The sequence below is a fragment of the Myxocyprinus asiaticus genome, chromosome 43 (assembly GCF_019703515.2).
Source record: "Myxocyprinus asiaticus isolate MX2 ecotype Aquarium Trade chromosome 43, UBuf_Myxa_2, whole genome shotgun sequence".
Classification (NCBI taxonomy): domain Eukaryota; kingdom Metazoa; phylum Chordata; class Actinopteri; order Cypriniformes; family Catostomidae; genus Myxocyprinus; species Myxocyprinus asiaticus.
Window position 1 is genome coordinate 10,540,232 of NC_059386.1, and position 13,530 is coordinate 10,553,761.

The following is a 13,530-nucleotide window of genomic DNA, read 5'->3' on the forward strand; positions in this document are numbered from 1 at the left end:
TTGTGTGATTTTGCAATTGACTAGTAATAAACATGAAAATGTAATGGCTTGGCATTTGTAAAAATTGAGGAAATGGATTAAGATAATCTACTTGCCTTCCTACTATGCTGTAAAAAGAAATTGTTACTTCTTACTGTAGGGGTCACAATTTTAAAGAATGTAAAAAAAAAAAAAGAAACAATATTCAAATAGTTCTCACAAAAAAAAACAAAACATGGGATTTGTGCCTCTCTTACCTTAAAAAAAGTTATTGGAGACCAAATTGTACCGTATCCATGGAAAGCGGCAATAACTGCGCAATAAACTTACGTTGTCCAGGTCTTTCCGCAGCGCGATCTTACTGCTGACCAGCTCATGTGCCAGGTCATCGTTTTCCTGTTCCAGACGCATGTTAGCTTCCTGTAACCGCCGGTTCTCTCTCTACAGAGGAGACACAGATTGTATGTGAGTGTGTGTGACTCAGTCAATGTCTTGTGACAGTTGTTATAATGGTTAACTGTGATGGGAATAAAAGGAAACTTGGAGAAGAGACCTGATTAAAAATTGACAAGTAACAGGAAAACAAGTCAGAAAGCAATTAACACACTGACTGGACTTTCAATTCTCAGGCTAATGTACAAAGAGAGAGTGTAGAGGAGCTATTAAACAGATAGTGTGTGTTATAAATGTGCATATTTCCAACCAGGTCTGGGGTAACCTCCTCGTGGTCGTGATTAGTGGTTAGAAAAGGGGTTAAATATAAAAAATAAATAAATAAATTAAATAAATAAATGTGCATGTTAATGACAATTTAATTGACACTAATTTAATTGACACTAATTTTCATTATGCAGTTTGTAAGCTTATTCAAATGTGTGTGTGTTGCATATATTCAGTACAGGATTGAATTTAAATGTAAATTAGGTGAGATAATTATATTAACAATGAATGTCGCCCTCAGTATAGATCAACAGTGACAGTGTAAGCCTAAGCTAACCTGCAAAAACCTCTGTGGAGATTGCCATGATTCCTGTTTCCTTAAAAACAACAAATTGTCTGATTGGTCGATCTCTCTTTAGGATTGTGGGTAGTGTAGTACTTTATAGAGAGTTTAAGTTTAAAAATGAAGTTCACACTGACGTGTGGTTTCTGCAGAAGCATATGGAAGGTCTATGTGTTATTGCTAAAAGTGTACATATTATTGAAAAGTTTATACGTTATTTTTAAACACATTTGTTTAGAAGAGTTCTAATTCATATTATTATACAAAGCACTATAAGTATGTTCTTTGCTGGTGATGGGAAAGTATATACTTTAAAAATGCAGTAAGACGCAAGTATTGGGAGATACTACGATGTCATAAAAATAAACTTACTTGGAAAATTTAAACCAAACTACAATATATTTTTACTCTAAGGCCACGTCCACACTAATATGTTTTTGTTTGAAAATGCATTAATGTAGCTACGTTTTGGCCTTCTGTCCAAAACGGAGCTTTTCGAAAAATGCTCTTCTAAGTAAATGAATCTGAAAACGCGGTCTTCGCGTTGTAGAGTGGACAGGGAAAATTTAGATATTTGAAAACGATGATGTATTTGATGTCATGTTACACAGTCATGTGATCCATTCAACCCAATAAAAAAAAAGATGGCGGCCCATGTTGTAGTGGTGTTGTTGTGTCTGATATTCACTTTTATTGCATTGCTAAAGGTAAATGTTACTTAGTACAACCTTTACACTGCATTCCTTCAAAGGTGATGGGAAGTTTACTCGGAATTGTTTCCGGTGGCGGAACACGAAGACAGTAGCGTTTCAGACTGTACATGGAAATGATGTAGGATAACGCTTCTTCCGTTTTTTTCTCGCATGCGCAGTAAGGGGATTTAAGAGTTTTCAGATGTTTCATTGTGAATGAGCAACTTTTGGAAAACGCTTGAAAACAGCAGTGTGCACGGAGAGCATTTAGAAAGCGAAAACTGCGTTTTCAAATTTATGGATTCATTCACTTAGCCTAAATCTAAGTAAATAAAATAAAAATGGCCTTGAATTGATTTCAGTTTTTATTTTTGCTAAATAGCATATTTTAAAATGTAAAAAACCTTTAACATGATAATGCCACTAGATGCTAACACTAGATCCTGAGAAATTTAATGCCATTATTAATGTTCAGTTAACTCATTAACTTTGGCAGCCCTTAAATATCAACAAATTATACTGAAATAAAAACTAAAACTTAACTGAAATTAGAAAACACTGAAATAACTAACAGCCATAGAATGAAAACTAACGACAATGTCACTAAAGTGAAAGGACAAATTGTATTAAATTATAATAAATTATATTAATTATTCAAAACACCCAAAGCAGGACTCACAGTTGCTAAATGATAATTATAATTGTTGAATGGCAGGCTGCTACTATCAAGGATTTCCATCAGACCATCTTTTCATCATCTCTCTGAGCTCAGCGGTGACCTTTTTTCACATTACTGCTCATTAACCGCACAAAGCGCATATCCTAGTAGGAGGATGTTCAGAATGGAAATAAATTTGTGCTCAGTGCAGAAGAGAAAACTAGGGGAGAACGAGATCTTAGCCTAGATTAAATGCACACGCACAAATACACACACACGCAAATGGATCATGTAAATATTCATATGCACACAGTCATGAATGCAGATGTGTAAATCCCTGCAGAGATAAACACACGCTTATACACACAGATGCAGAAGAGGGATAAGTGTACCTCATATCTCTCGATTGGCGCCTCCTGCTGTTCTTGTTGCTCTCGAATGGTGTGATATTCCTTCTCATACTTCTTTAGCTTCTTCTGACTAATCTGTGATGTACAAAAATGACTATTTGTATGATATATAAATGAATTGAAACCCACAAGGAAACAAACATATAATTAAATAATACAGAAATAATTAAATAAAACAACTTTATTAACCTTTATTAACCAACATTTTGCTGCTGACAGAATTAACATGATAACGCATGCGATTAATAAAAAAAAGTTTCACGTGTTAATCACGATTAACACATTTATCATTAATACAGCATAAAGACTTATTGGCAGGGCGGAACCTTTGTAATGTGTCTGCCCGGAGTCATTACACTGACGCACACTTCACAACACACACACAACAGCGCTTCCCTGTAAGTGAAGAAAAAAAATAATAAAATAAAAATAAATGGAGAAAGGACCTCTTAACACTATTTGATGTACAAAACCAGATGGGACAGAAATCAATTATTTTTCAGCCAATGTTAATGTACATTTTAATACCACAGAAGTGCAAGTCTTAACTATCACCAAAACACGGAATAAGACGTTTTTGTCTGCAAGCGCTGACGCAAATCACGAATGCAGCTTCACGACTGCTGTAACAAAGCGGATAGCCAGAGTCTACCGGAAGATTAATATTGTGGAGGATGAGAGTTTAAGAGATTTAATGTGTATTGCTATGAAAATGCAACCTAAGGGGAGACTAGTTCTTTCAATTAGTCAAACTCCCACTTAGACTTTGGGAAAATTTTAATGTTACTTGAACTGAGGGGCCTGGGTAGCTCAGCGAGTATTGATGCTGACTACCACCCATGGAGTCGCGAGTTCAAATCCACTGACCCGGTTGCTAGGGAGGGCAGAGTCACATGGGGTAAGTTGCTTGTGGTCACTATGTGTGGTTCTCGCTCTCGGTGGGGCACGTGGTGAGTTGTGCGTGGATGCCGCAGAGAATAGAGTGAAGCCTCCACACGCACTATGTCTCTGCGGTAACGCGCTCAACATGCCACTCGATAAGATGCGCGGATTGACATCTCAGATGCGGAGGCAACTAAGATTCGTCACTACGCCACCACGAGGCCCTAGAGCGCATTGGGAATTTGGCACTCCAAATTGGGGAAATTTTTTTTTTTTTTTTTTTTTTTTACTTTAACTGGTCCATTTGTATCTTTATACTGTGTCAAATTTCAACACTTTCAAAATCTGTGATTAATCATGAGTAATAAATTGTGTGATTAGTCCCTTCACTTGCATTGCATTTTCAAAAAACCATCCCCTATGTGTTATGTAAAAAAGTGAAATGTTGTTGGTTGTTTTACTTGTTGATCAAAAAGGCCACTTCTTGGCCAGAATAAGCTGCGAAGTGGACTAGACTGTATGCTAATAGTCAAAAGTCTGGCTATGTGAAACAAACCTGAATCACTCTGGAGATTTTAACGACTTCAAACTGTAAACAAACTAGACAGCCTAAATAAAGCTGAGATTCAAAGTAGATCTGAAAGCGTTTCCTTAATATAATACTGTGACCAACCACTAATTCATTTCTGTTCCTGCAGTTCCTGCACTGAGGACCCAAATATACACGCTGTGTCACATTTATCAACCTGTAGCTCAATACTACCCCGCTCTCATCGAATGACCTAATTTCTGCTAGACTGAGTGTGTTTTGTGTATATAGCAACAGCTATTCCTCACAGGAACACTCTGGTCCCTCACACTAGCAGGAGCTGCAGGTACATACTAGGTTTGTAAATGAGCTCTATTTAGTACAACGGCATTTCAGATAGGTTTGGCCACACAGAACCGGGTCTGTTATACATTAATCCATAATGCCTCCACAGATGGAACCATGTCGAGCTGAAATGAGATCCATATAAAAGCCCTCAATGTCAAGATGAGTTCATCAGTCAGCATATTTTCAATGACACCCAGGGGAACAATTAAGGGCAGCGAAATGAAAGTATGTGTGTTGTACAGTGTTGTGGAAGCTACTTTGAAACTGAAGTTTCCCCAGCTACAAACCAATCATAATTTAAAGCTAACCTACTGTCAAGTAACCTGGAAATAATTCAATAAACATTTCTTATTCATTCATATTTTTTTTTAATCAATGCAGTATTTTTCTGGCACAAATTTTTAATTGATCTGTTCTAGAATTGTATCGTTGAACTTGAACAGCTAAACGTACTCTACAATAAAAATAAAGAACACTGGGGGCCTGGGTAGCTCAGTGGTAAAATATGCTGGCTACCACCCCTGGAGTTCGCTAGCTCGCTAGTTCGAATCCCAGGGCGTGCTGAGTGACTCCAGCCAGGTCTCCTAAGCAACCAAAAATTGGCCAGGTTGCTAGGGAGGGTAGAGTCACATGGGGTAAACTCCATAATGTGGTTCGTTCTCGGTGGGGTGCGTGGTGAGTTGAGCGTGGTTGCCGCGGTGGATGGCGTGAAGCCTCCTCACGCGCAATGTTTCCGTGGCAACGCGCTCAACAAGCCACGCGATAAGATGGGCGGGTTGATGGTCTCAGACACGGAGGCAACTGGGATTTGTCCTCCGCCACCCGGACTGAGGCGAATCACTACGCAACCACGAGGACTTAAAAGCACATTGGGAATTGGGCATTCCAAATTGGGAGAAAAAGGGGAAAAGTCCAAAAAAATCAAAAAAATAAAGAACACTTTCATTACTTTTAGAGCCGGCCGATATGTAATATGCATGTTATACTTGCAATGAAGGCTACACTATTTTTTCAGTCACAGTACTGAAAAATAGGAGCGTCACTACTTTTAGTTAGTTACTCCAACACTGGTGTTGTAGCATGTAAAAGCTAAATTTTTTTATTTTTTATTTTTTTTCACCCAATTTGGAATGGCCAATTCCCAGTGCGCTTTTTTTTTAAGTCCTCGTGGTCGCGTAGTGATTCGCCTCAATCCGGGTGGTGGAGGATGAATCCCAGCTGCCTCCGCGTCTGAGACCATCAACCCGCCCATCTTATCACGTGGCTTGTTGAGCGTGTTGCCACGGAGACATAGCACGTGTGGAGGCTTCACGCCATCCACCGCGGCAACCAGGCTCAACTCACCACGCACCCCACCGAGAACGAACCATATTATAGCGACCACGAGGAGGTTACCCCATGTGACTCTACCCTCCCTAGCAACTGGGCCAATTTGGTTGCTTAGGAGACCTGGCTGGAGTCACTCAGCACACCCTGGGATTTGAACTAGCGAACTCCAGGGGTGGTAGCTAGCGTATTTTACCACTGAGCTACCCAGGCCCCCCGTAAAAGCTCTATTGATCACTTCTGTTTTAAACCAAAGAGTGTGGTGTCACTTAAACTGAGGTTTCATACTGAATTAACACACAAACTCACTTAAACTCAGTAGAGAAAGTGAGCTTTCAGTGTTATGATGGAAGTGCGTGAGTGAGGGATGTAGAGAAATAAAGGTTAGTGTGTATTTGGAGGTAAAGCGAGCATCGGCAATAGAGAGACTCAATCTGTCATGTTACAGTGAAGAGGCCAGCATTTCCAGAGAGTAAAAATGTGTAATGACTGGTACAGATACACAGTCAATGACAAACTCTCTCCTATCTTCATATCAGCTGCCCACCTTCTTCTGGGTTTCCTGTGCTGAGACAGAACAAGGCAGCTGCTCAAGATGAAATTATACTTCCTCCATAATTGAGCTAACTGTGCTCTATTACAACCTGATGTGATCATTGGGTCATGCTAACAAGTTCAGATCCCTGGGGTCACAAAGTGATCTCACTGCATCATTTAAAAACCTGTACATGTATGCTAATTGACCCCAAAATGGACATTCTTGGGAAAAAAGATGCAATGAAAGTGAATGGTGAGCAGTGGCAGGTGAATGCATGGACATAGAAGACACATCTACGAATGTGGGTTTGTTTTGTTAATCAAAAAGATCCACTCCTTATACACCCAGGTACAAAGTACCATAGATAGAACACAGGATCTGCTTCAAATTGCATCCACTTTGGTTTTTTGGTGCACTGTGGGTCTCCAGCAGTGTCCTCTGCTGGCAAACCTGCATATTACATCAACACTCCATCATCATGTACTCTTAGCAGTCACTTGACATATCATAAAGAACTCTGGATGCTGATAAATAGAGAGCTATGACAGAATATTAATCAAATTAAAACGAAAACTTACCACATGTACACTAAATACTTGTGCTAAAATGAGTTTGAACTAGATTTGCATTTCAGATGAAAGAGCAGTGCTTGCAAGGCAGCAAAATAATAGTGTTATGTTTTAGATATATAATGTGACACAGTCTGTGCAGTGGACAGGAGGCTATAAATGATTAAATAGATGCAAGAAAGAAAAGACAGGTACAATTCAGTCATCAATGTTTGTTACATTTTAAATGCTGATCATTATATGATTTTAAGTCAACTGAATATTTTCCAATTTTAATCAATAACCCTTTACAATTCCATTCGTTAACATTAGTTCATGCATTAGGTATCATGACTAACAATTTACAATATATTTTTTTACAGTATTTATTATTCTATGTTAATGTTAGTTAATAAAAATACAACTGTTCATTGTTAGTTCATGTTACAGTAGTTCATAGTGCATTAACTAATGTTAACAAATACAACTTTTGAATTCAAAAATGTATTACTATATGTTGAAATGAAAGGGATAGTTCCACCCAAAATGAAAATTCTCTCATCATTTTCTCACCCTCATGCCATCCCAGAGTGTATGACTTTCCTCTTTTCCATAACACCAAAAAATATTTTTATAAGAATATTTCAGCTCTGTATGTCCGTACAATGCACGTGAATGGTGACCAAAACTTTGAAGCTCCGAAAAGCACATAAAGGCAGAAATTGAATCCATATGACTCCAGTGGCTTAATCCATGTCTTCTGAAGGAATCCAATCGATTTTAGGTGAGAACAAGCATGCGCCAAGGACTAGAAAATGTAATCGAGCTTAAAATCATGATCACCAAGGAGACTGCTGATGTCACGATTTATATTTTGGTCTGTTTTCACCCAAACCGATTGGATTGCTTCAGAAGACATGGATTAAACCACTGGAGTCATATGGATTGCTTTTATGCTGCCTTTATGTGCTTTGGAGCTTCAAAGTTTTGGTCACCATTCACTTGCATTGTATGGCCCTACAGAGCTGAAATATGTTTCTGGGATGGCATGAGGGTGAGTAAATGATGAGAGAATTTGTATTTTTGGGTGAACTACCCCTTTAACGTTACCCAGATTAATAAATGCTGTAAAAGTATTGTTGATTATTAGTTTGTGTTATCTAATATTGTTAACTAATGTTAACAAATGGAACCTTATTGTAGTGTTACCGTTCATCGTAACTTTAATTGTAAATCCTACGTTTGAATGGAGTCTGTACGTTAAGTGGTTTGAGCTGAATTAATTGCAAAAATAAAATAAAAAATGTGGAGATGAAAAAAAAAAAAAAAAGAAAATTAAGAGGAATTTCAAAACAGTGCTGCCTAACTATAAACAATAAATTAAAACATTTTGTGGTTCCACAACATTATGTTTCTCAATAAATGATATGACCATAACAAACTACTTCATTCAGAGAAGCGGGGACAGAAACATCTTATAAATAGTTCACCCAATAATAAAAATTCTGCCATTATTTACTCACCCAAAAGTCGCTTTAAACCCATGCGACTTTCTTTAACGGAAAACAAAAGGAAAAAAAAGGAAAAACTTTCACACAGCTTATGCCATACAATGAAAGTTAATGGTGACTCCAGGTTGTCATGCTTTTCATACAGCAACACTGCACAACCGTTCTGAGACTGTCCTGTTGTTTCAGCTTTTTGGACTCATGTGCACTCTGACATACTCAAACTTGTTTATGCTCCTAATCCAGGGCTGTGTCTCCTTAATAACTCTGCTCTTCAGTTGAAGTTATCTAAAAGTAAAATGCTGTTTGCTGGTTTTACATCCACAAAGAAAACAATCGTACAAAATTGGTTCACCCCAGATACGTGTAGGAAATCATTTTGGATTCATAATTTCCTTAAAATAGTCAAATTTGAATGCACTACAGCACGACTGAACCATGCCCGACCAGAAATTGTTGAAGCATGGAAATCCCTCTCTTCCAACCTACTGGATGTTATAAAGGAACTGAATCTAAAGAACAGGAATTCACAATCATGAACAAGGAACGTATCCCCACTTGCCTTGGACTCAAGTTCTGTATATGATTTATTTATTTATTCGGCTTTTCATTTCAATATCATATTTCACTTTAACTCTGATGTCTCTGTTACCCCCCGTTTGTTTGTCTGTACTGTCGTTTGTGTAAAAAGCAATAAATATGTTTGATCACAAAAAAGCAAAGAAATCAATACTACTCATGCAGTATATTCCAAAGTCTTCTGAAGCCATGCAATCACTTTGTGCAATGAAGTTTTAACTCCCAATAGCAGCGCCTAAATCAAACAGACTGCCTATGGCGCAGTCTAATTCGATGAGTTAATCATTTATTTGAATTAAACGTTGAATTTAAATTTCATACTATATATGGCAAAAAGCTGTGTGAAGATTTTTCACATTTTTCCTTTTTGTGTTCAATGGAAGAAAGAAAATCATATGGGTTTGGAACGACATGACAGTAAATAATGACAGAATTTTCATTTTTGGGTGAACTATTCCATTAATTGCTCTTAAGGACCAATTAACCAGCCTGATTATGGGCACTGAGAGCGTTGATTGGTTACCTTCATACTACATGCTAGCTCCATGAGCTTCTTGGCGTTCTCCTCTGAGCGATAGCGTTTGGGCACAGGCACTCGAAAGAACTTCAGCGCACCCTCAAAATCTGTCTGTAATAGGTCATCTTTAGATGTCTGTGGAGATACAGAGAGCTTTTAGAAAGTTCCTAGAGCCAGACAGCACTGCTCCTTCAAGTACAAGAGACATGATCTTCGGTTAATGTTACTAATTTTCTGTTGAAGTGTTTGGGTGGTACGCTGGAAAGATACACTGCATCTCATTCTAGGGTTAAATGATAGCAGTGCTCCACTAAGTAACATATCTGATCACAGTGTAGTGTACATGCCAATTATCAGGTGTGCCAATTAAGTCAAACCATGTCGATGAGGCAGGGGTGGTTTGCAGGTTAATTTTGGGGAACATTTGGGGGCCTGCACGTTCATTATGTTTCCTTGATGAAACCTCTGAGACAAAGATGAAAAGTGGCAGCCACTGATTACCTTCAGTAGAGCAAGAGCCACATTGAAAATGACACTGATGCCCTGAAAGGAGAAAAGAATTGTCAGATTGAGAGTAATCTAAATTAACAGTTAAACTGTGTGAAGACAGAGCTGGAAAAGTGACTTCTGAGGTAAGCAGGTAAATATGTTAAACATGATAATTAATTATTATAATAAAAATGATCATTAAATATGTAAATATGTTAAATCTGTTACCTCACACAGCAGTAGGTCTATGATGTGAAAGACCATGTAGAGGGGGAATTTGGCTGTGAAGAGAGTGAGAAACCACTGGGAGGCGTACATGTGCGCTTCCAAACCCAGATTCAGGAAATGTGCGTACAGGTCTGGAATATATTCCTACAACACAGAATAGCATTATTAAAAATGTACTCTTTTTAATTACTTCAATATAAATAATGTACTATATTATTATGTTTATAATATCCTCCCGAGACCTGAGCGTGACTGCTGTGTGCATTTTCCATTTCTTTTTGATTTGTTAACAACTAGTAGCACCTAATAAACATGCAAAAACGACAAATATTTTCCTTGAGCAAACAGTTTTCCTAAAAATTGATGTTCACATATGTGGACAGCAGGACTAAGTTGTAAAATTTTAAATACTACCAAGCTATAGGAAGTCAGATCTTTTTAAATCAAATGGTTTATGATGTTTCCAGGAGTTTTGGTTATTCATGTTTTTGAGACACTACAGATATTACATCAGAAAATAGCATAAATAATTCTGATTCAACCAATCACTGAAACCATGTTAAAATTAAATTCTACATTATCAATACTGAATCTATGTACTAATGTCTGCCAAACATGTCGAGTGGTTCAAACATCATCTGCAGCCTGAAACTGAACTTTTGGTCGGATTTTAGGAGTGGACACTTAGCTGCATAGAGAGATATAGGACGCTCCCTTGCTCCCTATTTAGAGAATTACTTAACCTCCAGTGTGCTGTCTGTCTGCACTGGTCTCAAAACAGTTTGAAATGCACTAACTCAACATACAACAATCAGCCACAACATTAAAACCACCTGCCTAATATTGTGTAGGTCCCCCTCGTGCCACCAAAACAGCGCCAACCTGCATCTCAGATTAGCATTCTGAGATTATATTCTTCTCAGCACAATTGTACAGAGCGGTTATCTGAGTTACCGTAGACTTTGTCAGTTCGAACCAGTCTGGCCATTCTCTGTTGACCTCTCTCATCAACAAGTGTTTCTGTTCACAGAACTGCCCCTCACTGGATGATTTTTGTTTTTGGCACCATTCGGAGTAAATTCTAGAGACTGTTGTGCGTGAAAATCCCAGGAGATCAGCAGTTACAGAAATACTCAAACCAGCCCGTCTGGCACCAACAATCGTGCCGTGGTCCATCACTGAGATAAAAAAAAATTTCTCCCCATTATGATGGTTGATGTGAACATTAACTGGAGCTCCTGATCCGTACCTGCATGATTTTATGCACTGCACTGCTGCCACATAATTGGCTGATTAAATAATTGCATGGCATGATTGTTGGTGCCAGATGGTGGCCAGTTGGTGGACGGAAATGCCTTGTTGATGAGAGAGGTCAATGGAGAATGGCCAGACTGGTTCAAACTGACAAAGTCTACGGTAACTCAGATAACCACTCTGTACAATTGTGCTGAGAAGAATAGCATCTCAGAATGCTATTCTGAGATACGGGTTGGCTGTGTTTTGGTGGCGGATTATTAGGCAAGTGGTTTTAATGTGGCCGATCGGTGAAAAGTCTCTGAAAGCAACATGTTTTTTCTCAATGTGAAAATGCACAGTAAATATAAGATTAGTAAATATCTAATGAAAAACTAGCCCTAATGTCCACTATAATGGTCATTGTGTTTAACAGTGCGCCATTTCGCATTCAATTGCTAAAATGTAAAAATTGAATAAAACTAGAGACTCTAATCTTGTGATTCAAACAGGTTTCAGTGTAAAAACTTAATTAGGTTTCTTACCAGATGTAGTTTTGTTGGCGTTTCTCCCAATGACAAACTCCGCTGTGTGACGGCACCATGTTGTTTTGTCACATGACTCCATATGTCAAAAGTTTAACCCTTTACTGACAGCACCAGTCTCCTGAACTGAGGTCAGTCAGTTTAAATCCATTTAAATTATATAGCAAAGCCAAAATACAACGTCCACGCAGAAGGACATGGGGTCGCAGGAGGATATATGATAATTCATATTTATAATTGTATTTATATTATATTTTTATTGTATATTTCAATTTTTTTATAGATTTTAAATTTATATATTTATATCGTTTTATTTAATCAATCATTACATGTTTTCAATTAAATTTTTTATTTAGTTTTATTACATTTAATAATAATTTTATTTCTTTATACATTTTATTATAAATGTATAAAATACACACACATAATATATATATATATATATATATATATATATATATATATATATATATATATATATTATAATTATATAAAAATTATACACAATATTTTACCTTTGGATAATATTCATTTGTAATCAAATTTTCATTTCTAATAATTTAATTTTGTGAAATTGTTGATTAATAAACCACACTGACCTGCATGAGTCTCTCCAGCTGAAAGAACTTGCAGTGCAGATCTTCAAAGTTTTGCTTGAAGAGCTCCCTGAGACCGTATTCAAACATGATCTTCACCAGCACGCTGAACGCCTGCTCCTCTGGCATCTACACATGAAATAACAACACACACTTCACAAACAGATGTCTGTATTTATACTATCTAAAATACTTCTAATGTGTCTTGACTGCGTCATATTTGAATTAGGGCTGTCGATTTAATGCATTAATTCTGTGCGATTAATTATATAAAAAATAACGCTTTAAAAAATGTACGCAATTAATCATGTCCTCGGACCGTAATAAGGAATATTCTTACAATCGGAGCAATTCAGGCTTGAAGTACCACTCGTTTTCTCCAGGGGGCAGTAAGCGAAACTTCAGCTGTATGGGCAATGCACAGCTTATACAGGAAACAAACCACACTCACCAACAGCAGACAGCACAAGATAAGAACACATTCTTGCGTTTAAACACAGCTTCATGGAGCGCAAATCTCAACGCAGGGATCATAAGATGTGTTTTTCTATGTTTCAAACTATGTTTAATTTGACACCGCGACCTAAAAACTCTATATTTATGGCATGACACAACCAATGTGAGATGCTCCAAAAGCGTCCATCTGACGCGGGTGTAGTTTGAAACATAGAAAAACACATCTTATGATCCCTGCGTTGAGATTTGCGCTCCATGAAGCTGTGTTTAAACGCAAGAATGTGTTCTTATCTTGTGCTGTCTGCTGTTGGTGAGTGTGGTTTGTTTCCTGTATAAGCTGCGCATTGCCCATACAGCTGAAGTTTCGCTTACTGCCCCCTGGAGAAAACAAGTGGTACTTCAAGCCTGAATTGCTCCGATTGTAAGAATATTCCTTATTACGGTCCGAGGACATGATTACTTGCGT

The 13,530-nt window shown here is 37.7% G+C and overlaps 1 protein-coding gene across 3 annotated transcripts in view; it reads right to left on the reverse strand.

The window, feature by feature from the left end:
- The window catches only part of LOC127433458 (rab GTPase-activating protein 1-like), a 146,739-nt gene that overhangs the window by 15,620 nt on the left and 117,589 nt on the right, over positions 1-13,530 (reverse strand). For all 3 annotated transcript variants that reach the window (XM_051685390.1, XM_051685389.1, XM_051685391.1), the window contains 6 exons: positions 12,612-12,737; positions 10,235-10,378; positions 10,019-10,060; positions 9,524-9,652; positions 2,725-2,817; positions 310-420 (listed from right to left, as the gene is read on the reverse strand). In XM_051685390.1, the coding sequence (XP_051541350.1) occupies positions 310-420; positions 2,725-2,817; positions 9,524-9,652; positions 10,019-10,060; positions 10,235-10,378; positions 12,612-12,737 (645 nt within the window). The remainder of the gene's footprint in view (positions 1-309; positions 421-2,724; positions 2,818-9,523; positions 9,653-10,018; positions 10,061-10,234; positions 10,379-12,611; positions 12,738-13,530) is intronic.